General features: G+C 43.3%; 1 protein-coding gene across 2 annotated transcripts in view; it reads left to right on the forward strand.

The window, feature by feature from the left end:
* Positions 1–3: 3 nt before the first annotated feature.
* The window catches only part of nup88 (nucleoporin 88), a 53,568-nt gene continuing 41,363 nt past the window's right edge, over positions 4–12,208 (forward strand). For both annotated transcript variants that reach the window (XM_080210637.1, XM_080210638.1), the window contains exons 1-5: positions 4–219; positions 3,561–3,730; positions 4,932–5,057; positions 8,020–8,106; positions 11,626–11,790. In XM_080210637.1, coding sequence (XP_080066763.1) covers positions 13–219; positions 3,561–3,730; positions 4,932–5,057; positions 8,020–8,106; positions 11,626–11,790 — 755 coding nt within the window. In that variant the 5' untranslated portion in view covers positions 4–12. The remainder of the gene's footprint in view (positions 220–3,560; positions 3,731–4,931; positions 5,058–8,019; positions 8,107–11,625; positions 11,791–12,208) is intronic.

The following is a 12,208-nucleotide window of genomic DNA, read 5'->3' on the forward strand; positions in this document are numbered from 1 at the left end:
GGCGGGAACAAGATGGCGGAGGTGTGCGAGCGCTGGTGGGCAGAGCTCCTCAACCACCCGCTGCTAGAGCGCCTGAAGCATGGCGAAAGGCACCGGGATCAGACCGTCAGGAACATCGTCGCCTGTGTTGACAGTGACCTTTTGTTCTGGGATGAGAATGAGTGCGTGCTGTACACCACCAACATCAGGAACCTCAACCAGGGCTTAAACTTCTACCAGGTGAGCTGGTGGTGGGGGAGGGAGGAGAACAGTGCAGCGCAGGAGCAGGCCCTGCACCCACCAAGTCTGCACCGATCATGATGTCCCAACTAAACTGTGAGGATGGATGTTACAGTTTGCAGAGGGACATCGATAAGATGCAGGGCTGGGCTGAGAGGTGGCAAATGCAGTTTAATACGGAAAAGTGTGGGGTGATTCACTTTGGTAAGGGTAACAGGACTACAGAACATAGGGCTAACGGAAGGACTCTCGGTAGCGTCGACGAGCAGAGAGATCTCGGGGTACATGTGCATAACTCCCTGAAAGTTGGCACCCAGGTTGATACGGTTGTTAAGAAGGCGTACGGCGTGTTAGCTTTTATTGGTAGAGGGATTGAATTTCGGAGCCGTGAGGCCGTGTTGCAGCTGTACAAAACTCTGGTGCGGCCGCACTTGGGAGTATCGCGTACGGTTCTGGTCGCCGCATTATAAGAAGGATGTGGAGGCATTGGAAATGGTGCAGAGGAGGTTTACCAGGATGTTGCCTGGTATGGTGGGAAGGTCTTATGAGGAGAGGCTGAGGGACTTGAGGTTGTTTTCGTTGGAGAGAAGAAGGTTACGAGGTGATCTAATTGAGGCATACAAGATGATCAGAGGGTTAGACAGGGTGGATAGTGAGAGCCTTTTTTCCTCGGACAGTGATGGCTAACGTGAGGGGACATAGTTTTAAATTGAGGGGTGGTAATCATAGGATGGATGTCAGAGGTAGGTCGTTACTCAGAGGGTAGTAAGGGCATGGAATGCCCTGCCTGCAGCAGTTGTGGACTCGCCAACTTTAAGGGCGTTCAAATGGTCAGTGGATAGGCATATGGATAACATTGGAATAGTTTAGGTTAGAGGGTCATTAGATTGGTTCCACTAGTTGGCGCAACATTGAGGGCCGAAGGGTCTGTACTGCGCTGTAATGTTCTATGTTCTAAACTAAAACTGTATGCACTTATGGAGTCCATATCCTCCCATTCCCATCCTATTCATGTATTTGTCTAATTGCCCCTTAAATGCCGCTTTTGTACCTGCTCCCACCACCTCCTGAGCAGTGCATTCCAGACAGTCACCACCCTCTGTGTAAAAGAAACCTAGTAAGAAGTCTCTCAACACCAGGTTAAAGTCCAACAGGTTTATTCGGTAGCAAAAGCCACTAGCTTTTGGGGTGGCACGGCAGCACAGTGGTTATCACTGCTGCTTCATAGCTCCAGGGTCCTGGGTTTGATTCGCGGCTCAGGTTGCTGTCTGTGTAGAGTTTGCACATTCTCCCCGTGTCTGCAAAGGTTTCCTCCTGGTGCTCCGGTTTCCTCCCGCAGTCCGAAAGATGTGTGGGTTCGGTTGATTGGCCATGCTGAAACTTGCCCTTAGTGTCCTGAGATGCGTAGGTTAGAGGAATTAGTGGGTAAATATGTCGGGATATGGGGGTAAGCCCTGGGTGGGATTGTGGTCAGTGCAGACTTGATAGGCTGAATGGCCTCTCTCTGTACTGTAGGGTTTCTGTAATTTCTATTACTTCTCCCCTCTGTCTTCTATGGCCAAGCCAGTTCTGTATCCATCTTGCCATCTCCTCTAATTCTGTATGACTTAACCTTTCATACTAGTCTGCCATGAGGTACCTTGTCAAAGGTTTATTGAAGTCCATGTGTACAACATCCACTGCCTTTTCCTCATCTATCATCTTCGTCACTTCGTCAAAAACTCAATCAAGTTAGTGAGGCATAACCTCTGCTTCACACAACCATGCTGTCTATCATTGTTTCCAAATGTGAGTAAATCCTGTCCCTAAGAATCTTCTCCAATAATTTCCCTGCCACTGACATAAATCTCGCCGATAGTTTTCTGGATTATCTCTGCTGCCCTTCTTAAAGTGGGTATGCCGGCGTTGGACTGGTGTAAACACAGTAAAAAGTCTGACAACACCAGGTTTTAGTCCAACTGATTTATTTGATAGTAAACTCACAAGCTTTCAGGGTTAGCCCCTTCGTCAGGTGGATGGAGAGTTCTGGCCTCCGACAGAGCATATAAAGCACAGACAGTTTAGAGATTACTGATTAGAATGTGAATCCTTACACCTAACCTGCTGTTCAAGACCTGAAGTGGCTGACAATGTGAGTGGAAGGAGCACTGATCACAGGTTAAAGAGATGTGTATTGTCTCCAGACAGTACAGTAAGTGAGGTTTTGCAAACCCAGGCGAGTCACGGGGGTTACAGATAGTGCGACGTGAACCCAAGATCCCTGTTGAGACCGTCCTCATGTGTGCGGAACTTGGCTATCAGTCTCTGTTCAGCGACTCTGCGCTGTCGTGTGTCGTGAAGGCTGCCTTGGAGAATGCTTACCCGAAGGTCAGAGGCGGAATTAAACACATGAGGACGGTCTCAACAGGGATCTTGGGTTTATGTCGCACTATCTGTAACCCCCGTGACTTGCCTGGGTTTGCAAAACCTCACTTACTGTACTGTCTGGAGACAATACACATCTCTTTAACCTGTGATCAGTGCTCCTTCCACTCACATTGTCAGCCACTTCAGGTCTTGAACAGCAGGTTAGGTGTAAGGATTCGCATTCTAATCAGTAATCTCTAAACTGTCTGTGCTTTATATGCTCTGTCGGAGGCCAGAACTCTCCATTCACCTGACGAAGGGGCTAACCCCGAAAGCTTGTGAGTTTATTATCAAATAAATCGGTTGGACTAAAACCTGGTGTTGTCAGACTTTTTACTGCCCTTCTTAAAACCATGGAACAACACTGGCTATACTGCAGTCCTCTAAAACTTTATTTGTAGGCAATGATGGGAGGGAGAGTGAGGGTGGGTGGGTGGTTGGAAGTAGGGTCGGGGGGGGGACAGGATGGGACGGCGGGGGAGAAGGGGTGGGGGAGGGGTGGGTGGGGTGGATTGGGAGGGAGAGGAGGGGTGTGCATTGGAAGGGGGGGAGGAGGAGCATAGGGATGGCTACCATAGGGTTTTGTAACCATCTCCCCTGGGGAAAAAAACTTTGTGGCTTAACTGTGCCGTCCAAAGCAATCATCTAAATTGGTGTCTGCTTGGCCGCCTCAGTTCTCTTGTTTTTATGGGTCAGCTGTTACTAAATCAACCAGCCTCAGTGGCAGTTGTTGGATCAAGTATAATCCTAAAACTAAAACTAAAATCATAATCTAGGTTAAGAGCCCATTGTGATGCTGATGTAATCCAAAGCAACAGCCATATTACCCCAAAGCCATTCATTGTTTTTGAATTCCTTCAGACATTACCTAGTGATGTACATAACATACAGATTACACATTACAAGTTTGAATTGTTTCTCTTGTTTATGTGCAGGTGTTCCAATGTATTAACGTACCCATATTTGACGTTAATGAAATTCTGCTCAGTCCAACGCAGCATCATATACTCCTGATTGGAACTAAAGGCATAATGGTGATGGAGCTGCCCCAACGATGGGGCAAGAGGTCTGAATTTGAAGGTGGTAAAGAGAAGATCAATTGTCGGTGAGTTTTTTTTTTGATCCCTTTATGCTCTTGAGGAAGTGAAATCACTTTAGATGATGGCATGTGTATTCCATGTGTACGGTGACCTGCAATGGAAAGTAACTGAAGGAAGCATTTTGTACCCTGCCAAAGGATATGAAGTATCAAAAGCACAACCACTGAACTAGCATGAACTATGTTATAGAATCATAGAATCCCTACAGTGCAGAAGGAGGCCATTTGGTCCATTGAGTCTGCACTGTCTCTCAGCATCTTACCCCCAGCCCATCCCATCTCCGTAACTACGCTAACCCTACATACCCTGAGATACTAAGGGGCATGTCCAATCCGCCTAACCTACACATCTTTGTACTGTAGGAGGAAACACATACAGACATGAGGAGAACTTGCAAACGCCACACAGATTTTCACCCAAGGCCAGAGTTGAATCTGGATCCCTGGCAATGAGAGGCAGCAATGCTATCCAATGTGCCGCCTCTATTTAAGCAGTTAATTTCTGAAGTTCACACAATCGAATAAAATTTGCCAAGGCAGTTATTTCTTTATTGCACTGTGATAAGCCAAATACTGCGGGTGCTTGAAATCTGAAATACAAACAGGAAATGCTGGAAAAACTCTGCAAGTCTGGCAGCATCTGTAGAGAGAGAAGATAGGGTTAATGTTCGGAGTCTGTGTGACTCCTCAGAGCCGAAGTGATGTAGAAATGACAAGGATTTTGTACTGTTGGAGAGAGTGTGTGGAGTAATATAGAGCTGTGTATTACTCGTTGGCTGTTCAAATGTTTGTTTTTTTTAAATCGGCTTTTGTGTGTTTTGTTAAGATTGTACTTTTTAAAAATGAGACTAAATTTTGCTTAGTCGTTTAGAAACTGGTCATGCTACCTCTATCAAATTTGCTTGATGAAATATCCCAAATATGGTGACAATCCTGACTGTATCAACAAGTCTTTTTGAGTATTTTTGAGTTGACAGGGTTACAATTTCCTGTTCAGGCTTGAGTTTGTGGCTTTGAACCAAGATCATTTATTGACGGCTTGAAATTCTTCCCAATGTCTATTTTGGGGGTTACAGTTTCCTGGGTTGAGTAACAAGCAAAATGTCTTAATAAAACAGTGAAGATATTTATACTTTGTGTAGTCATAATTCCATAAAAAGAACAAAATAACTTGGGCACTAAACTGCTCTTATTTTTGAAATTGCAGAACAGTTCCTATAGCTGAAAGACTCTTTACTAGTTCAACATCACTGACTGTGAAGCATGCTTCTTGGTACCCTAGTGAAACTGAGGAACCGCACGTTGTCATGTTGACTTCTGACAACTCTTTAAGGTAATATATTGTATTAGCCCAATCAAATTATTTGATTTGAAAGTTGTACTGTTTTATATTGATGCTGTATAACATAGTATTCCTGTACTGAATCACCAAGCTAGCTGTCTATATTGGATTGAGGAAACCTAAGATAACACAAAGCCTTTAAAACCATTCCCATTTATTGGGAAAGAAATGTTTGTTTAGCAGCTCTCCACTAGTTTCCCCTTGCTCAAGGGAAGTCAGAAATTACATTTGATGTACCAGGCAGACTGTTTTCGTAGAATCCTACAGTATAGGAGGAGGCCATTCGGTGCATCAAGTCTGCACCAACAACAATCCCACTCGGTCTGTATCCCACATATTTACCCTGCTAATCCCCCTGACACTAAGTGGCCATGCTAAATTGCCCATCAGCCTAACCTGCACATCTTTGGAGTGTGGGAGGAAATTGGAGCACCTGGAGGAAACACGCAAACTCCACACAGTTTTAAAGATGAATAGTTGAGGCCTCAATACAGAGCCCTGTGGGACATGAAAAGTAACAATCACCTGAGGCCAAAATTGACCTGGGGCCTCTGGCACTGAGGTGGCAATACTAACCACTGTCACTCTTTTAATAAGTCTGGCTGAAAGAATCCTGTATGTTAACTCGTTCTCCAGGCCCTGGTTAGTGTGCAAGGCGTGGATATGCCGGCGTTGGACTGGGGTAAACACAATAAAAAGTCTGACAACACCAGGTTTAAGTCCGACCGATTTATTTGAAATAAATCAAATAAATTGGTTGGACTTAAACCTGGTGTTGTCAGACTTTTTACTAGTGTGCAAGGGTCATAGGAACATACCAATGTAGGAATTAGGAGCAAGAGAAGGCAATTCAGTCCTTCAGGTCTGCGCTGCCAGTCCATATGATCATGGCTGATCTCCATCTCATCCTAATTCCACTTCCCTGCTTTTTCCCCATTGCCCTTTATGTTGCTTTTGATCAAATATTTATCTATCTCTTTCTTGAATCCATTGATTCTGCATCCACTGCACTCTGGGACAGTGAGTTCCATAGATTCACAACTGTCAGTGAGAAGTAGTTGCTCCTTATCTCTGTCTTGAACCTCCCCCCTCCTTTCCACCTCCCCCCGCCACCCACCTGCATCTATAACTGTAACTTGTCCTAGACTGTTCCAAAAGGGGGAACGTTTGGTTAACATTTACTTTACCAATACCATTGAATATTTTATATACCTCAATAAATCCCCCCCTCATTCTTCTGTACTCCAGCGAGTACAAGCCCAAGATACTCAACCGCTCTTCATACAACAGCCCCTTCAAACCTGGAATCAATCCAGTGAATCTTTTCTGAACCATCTCCAGTGCCACATCCCTCCTCCAAGAAGGTGACCAAAACGGAACACAAATTACAAGTGTCGTCTCACCAATGCCTTATAGAATTGTAACAATACTTCTCTACTTTTATACTCCAGATCCTTTGCAATAAATGCAATAATTCCATCTGCCTTCCTTAGACTATTATGCACCTGCATACCCACTTTCTGAGACTCTTGCACAAAGACACCCAGATCCCTCTGCACAGTCAACTTTTGAATCTTTTTAAATAGTAATTTGAATATTAGTTTTCTGAACAACATGGATAACCTCACGTTTATCCACATCAGACTCCATCTGCCAGATTCTGGTCTGTTGCCCTGGCCTGTCAATATTCATTTGTAAACTTTTTATTCCCTTATCGCCTGCTCTTCCAACAATTTTCGTGTTGTCAGTAAATTTCATTGTTATTCTGCTCATAGATCATTGATATAGATTGCAAAGAGTTGTGGTCTGAGAACTGAACCCTGCAGGACCCACTAATTACAGATTGCCATCTAGAGAAGGATCTTTTTATTTCAATCCTCTCTTCCTATCAGTCAGCCAATCCTCAATCCAAGCCATGACACGACCCCCAACCCCTTGGGATCTAACCTTGTTGATCAGTCTCTTGTGGGGGCACCTTTTCAAATGCTTTCTGGAAGTCCAGATGGATCACATGCACAGGATCTCTGTTATTGACCTTGCTGGTTACATCCTCAAAAGAATTTTAGCTGATTTGTCAAACAAGACTTGCCATTCACAAAACCATGCTGACACTGCTGAGTTGAGCTTTGCTTTTCCAGATGCTGAGTCATTTCCTCAATGATTGACTCCAGCATTTTCCCACCACAGAGATCAAGCTGACTGGTCTATAGTTTCCCACTTTTTGTCCCTCTCCCCTCTTGAATAAGGGCATCACTTTAGCATGTTTCCAGTCCACCAGTACCTTTCCAGAATCCAGGGAGTTATGGAATATCATAACTAATGCATCTGCTATCTCTGCTGTCACCTCTGTTAGGGTGTAGACCATCAGGTCCCAGGGACTTTATTACTATCTTCTACTGTGAAGACAGAGACAAAGTATTGGTTCTGTGCCTCTGCCATCTGAGTTTCCCATTATTACCCTACCATTTCATCCTCTAAAGGGCCAACATGTACTTTCACTATTCTCTTCCTCTTTATATATTTGTAGAATCTTTTGGTATTGGTGCTTGTTTTCTGTTAGCTTCTTTTCGTAGTCCGTTTTAGCATTTAATCACTTTGTGTTGACTTTTGAAGCTCTCCCAATCCTTCACACCTAAAAGGCCACAGCCTAAAACAGTTCCTATTTTTGTTTTCATTCAAGTTGGTGTAAGAAATGGAAAAATGTCTCTGCTGCAGTGCAAGGCACTGCATGTGAACTTGGGGCAGCATGTTATTGGAACAGAGTAGCTGGTAGGTTTACTCCGCATTGAACCACTTGAATGACCTGGGAGCATTTATTGTTAAAAACGAGTCTCTGAAACAGGAACCTTTTTTTTTTGCTGCTCCATTGTCACATCTCTGCCCACTTTGAGGATCAAAATAGCGCAGGCAAAATTTGTTCTCTAACCAGAACTAATGAATTCTCTCGTCATAGGTTCTATGATTTAAAGCAGCCACAGACTCCAGTGAAGAGGTTCAGCCTTAATCAGTGTGAAGAGGACAGTATTGTACCAGCCACAAGGTAATGATAATTGTTGTTTTGATAGTTCTGCCGTCATAATTTTCACTTTCCTGCTTTTTGAATATAGAAATTATAAACTAAACTGAGAAATGATCACTGCCTGATCCATCTTGACCCCAACTATAAATTAGTTATTTATTTGACACTTGTGATTTGTGTTCCTCCAAAGTTGGCTCTCAGATGTTGCAGCTGAAAGTACAAAACTACTGTCTAATGAAAGAACCTGCACTTCAGCAGCTTCTTTCCTGTCCTGAGGATGATCCAAAGCAATTTACAGCCAGCAAATTACCTGAAAACAGCGATTGGATGTAATGTAGGCAGCTACAGCAGTCAGTTTGTGCACTGCAAGGTCACAGACACGTTCGTGAGATGAATGACTCATGGATTTATATTGGCTGAGGGATAAATATTGCCTAGGAAACCAGGAAAATTCCCCAGTTACTTGAACAGTGTTATGAGATCCTTTATATGCATTGAAACGGGCACACAGGTGGGACCTAATTTCTTGTATGGAAGACAGCACCGCTGACGACGCAGCACTGTTTTATTGACTGAAATATCAATTCTTGTGAATGGTCATCGGCCTGAAATGTTAAGTCTGTTAAATGTTTCTGTCCCCGCAGATGCTGCCAAATTTGATTATTTCTAGCGTTTTGTTACTGAATAGTTAGCCCAGGTTACATCCTAAAGCAAGGTGATTGAACACGGCTTTTGACCTGAAGACAAAATTGCTGCCATTGAGCCAGTCTGAGATGAGTTACTCTTCAACTTTATCAACTGCAGAGAAGCCTGTATTCTGAGTTTAAACTGCTGACCAGTGGAAACAATACTTTACTATGTACCTGCTTAAACCAGCTATAACCTCTGATGTTCCTTTCCTGGTCAGGACTTTTGTTTTAAACTTTTCATCCAAATTAAACCTCTCAGGCCGCCTTGGCCGTTGCTGCTTCCTTTCCAGGATTCAAATATCATTTTTATATTGTGATTCCCAGAATACATGTTACACTACATCTGTGGTGGAGCCAAACTGTTAAATTAAATGGCATTATTATATATTTAGTGCTCCATATATTGAACCTGGATTCGGCCATATCTTTATAACAGTTTTTTTAACCTATTTGCATCTTACAAAGATCAGTATATCTTGTGCAAAGTTGTAAGGATTTCTGACAGTATTAAAATAGGTTTGTTCTCATTTATTAATGGACTGTTAGGATTGGAGTGACTTTTTATTTGATTACATGTTTGATAAAGCGGTACAGAAATGCATGTGCTTTTTCTGGCTTCAATAGATGTGATGGGAGCGAAATAGTGTGGCTTGGACTTTGGATTGCATGCTTCCTGGTTACAATGGGAAAGGAATCATATGCTTCTGGATCAGATTAATTGTCTGACTCACTCACTGGCTCGGGTGTTGTTTGGGTTCAAACTGCATTCAATGATTTGAGCACAAAATCTAGGTTGACAGTTTAGTGTGGTACCCTGCTGCATATAGGGTGCACTTCAAAGTAACTTTTTTATAGAATCTACACTGCAGAAGGAGCCCACTTGGTCCATTAGGTCTGCACCGACCGCAATCTCACCCAGGCCCTATCCCCATAACGTTATGTATTTACCCTACTAACCCTCTGACACGAAGGGGCAATTTAGCATGGCCAGTCAACTTAACCGTCATGTCTTTGGACTGTGGGAGGAAACCCACACAGATACGCGGAGAACATGCAAACTCCACAAGACAGTGACCCAAGCTGGAAATCAAACCCTGGTCCCTGGCACTGTTGGGCAGCAGTGTTTGCCACTGTGCTGCCCACCAACTTGTGAGTAATATCTTAGCATATAATCACAAAAAGTTGCAGCAGGTATTTAAGAAGGCAAATAGAATTTTGTCCTTCGTTGCTAGAAGGATGGAGTTTAAAAACAGTGATGTTGCAGCTGTATAAGATGCTGGTGAGGCCACACCTGGAATACTGTGTACAGTTTTCAAGATAAGAGGGGAGCAGTTTAGATCGGAGTTGAGGAGGAACTTCTTCACTCAAAGGGTGGTGAATCTCTGGAATTCGCTGCCCGTTGAAGTGGTGGAGGCTACCTCACTAAATATATTTAAGTCACGGGTAGATAGGTTTCTGATAGACAAGGGAATTAAGGGTTATGGGGAGAGAGCGGTAAAGTGGAACTGATCCACTTCAGATTAGCCATGACCTTATTGAATGGTGGGGCAGGCCCGAAGGGCTAGATGGCCTACTCCTGCTCCTATTTCTTATGTTCTTATGTTTTGGTCTCCTTACTTGAGAAAGGATATACTGGCACTGGAGTGGGTACAAAGAAGATTCACTAAGTTGATTCTGGAGTTGAGAGGGTTGGCTCATGAGAAGAGACTGAGTAGACTGGGGCTATTCTCATTGGAATTCAGAAGAATGAAGGGAGATCCTATAGAAACAAAAAAGATTATGAAGGGAATAGATAAGATAGAAGCAGAGTTCTTTTCATTGACAGGTGAAACTAGAACTAGGGGGTATGGCCTCAAAATAAGGTGGGGGGGAGCAAATCTAGGACTGAGCTGAGCAGAAACTTCTTCACCCAAAGGGTTGTGAATTTGTGGAATTCTCTGCCCAGTGAAGTAGTTGAGGCTACCTCATTGAATGTTTTTAAGGCAAGGATAGATCCATTTTTGAACAGTAAAGGAATTAAGGGTTATGGTGAGCGGGCCGGTAAGTGGAGCTGAGTCCATGAAAAGATCAGCCATGATCTTATTGAATGGCGGGGCAGGCTCGAGGGGCCAGATGGCCTACTCCTGCTCCTGCTCCATGTTCTTATAATAACAGCATAGAAAAATCTAAAACTTCTAATTGTTAAGGTGTGGGTGTTGCTGGCATTTAGGCCTGGCCCTCCAACTGAATAGCTTGCTAGGTCGCTTTCTATTTGCTCTTAATTTCCCTGTGGTGTGCAACTGGAATGAGTCAGATAGGGTAAGGATGGAAAATTTCCTTTTCTAAGACAAGTTAATGAACCGGTTTGGTTTTTGCAGCAATTTGACAGCTTCAGATTGATTAAGTTTTTATTTCCCGATTTAAAAATAAGCTGAATTCAACTTCTCAAATGGCTAGGGTGGGATTTAATCTCAAGTTTTCTTGATTATTAGTCAACACCTTTGGATTACTTGTCCAGTAATCTGTACTGCACCCAGTCTTCGTGTAGTTTTTGTTTAACGTTTTATCTAGACTGGTGTTTAAAATTTGTTGACACTGGTTACTTTTCCAGTCTTCATGATTTTTGGTCTGACTGTTACTTTTGTTTTGAACCTAATTGTGTTGTGGCTGCTGCTTTCCTAGATGTCTACCAGCCCTTGGTTCAGCTCCTGTTTCCACTTCATTTGCTATGCTAGAACTGGTGTGCTCTTTGACCTGAAACATGGTAGCATATCTTTATTAATGCAAATTTTCTCCCTTTCCTGTTAAATTAATATGTGGAGAAGAGATGCAGTTCCTTCAGACACTAACATTCCTAACTGTTCCACTGTAGATCGTACACAGCATCACTGGGGGAGACAGCAGTTGCGTTTGACTTTGGCCCTTTGACAACTGCTCCTGGCCGACGCTCCAAAGCAGAGGTTCAGGTCTATCCACTTTACATCTTGTATGAAAATGGCGAGACCTTCTTGATACACTGCAACCTTACTCACAGCAGGTAACCAATCTGTAAAGGGATGGCACTGGACACAAGTGGGAGAGTGGGGTGGGGGAGAGGAGTGATGGAGATAAAATAAGCTTCAAATATTTGGTGTTTAATGACCTCCAATAATGGATTGGAATTATTTACCTGATTTGTATTGCTAGCTTTTTTTATGGCATTATATGACCATCCAGACAAGAGGGCTTTGTTTCTTGACCTGTGATTCTGAGGTGAAAGAAGGAATGAGATTGTTAGTTAGCTTCTGGAACAGACAAACCTGGAGCTGCTGGGACATAAATCTGGTTGCTATAATAATGGGCTCTCCTGAAAGTTAAACCAATGGTTTACTTACTGTCCTAAATTATGACATTACATGTTTTGCTGCTAGGGACTCAATTATTGGGACAAAAGATATTTTTGTTACGCCGGAAAC

Source organism: Carcharhinus amblyrhynchos, chromosome 23, assembly GCF_965287045.1.
Source record: "Carcharhinus amblyrhynchos chromosome 23, sCarAmb.v2.hapA, whole genome shotgun sequence".
NCBI classification, from domain to species: domain Eukaryota; kingdom Metazoa; phylum Chordata; class Chondrichthyes; order Carcharhiniformes; family Carcharhinidae; genus Carcharhinus; species Carcharhinus amblyrhynchos.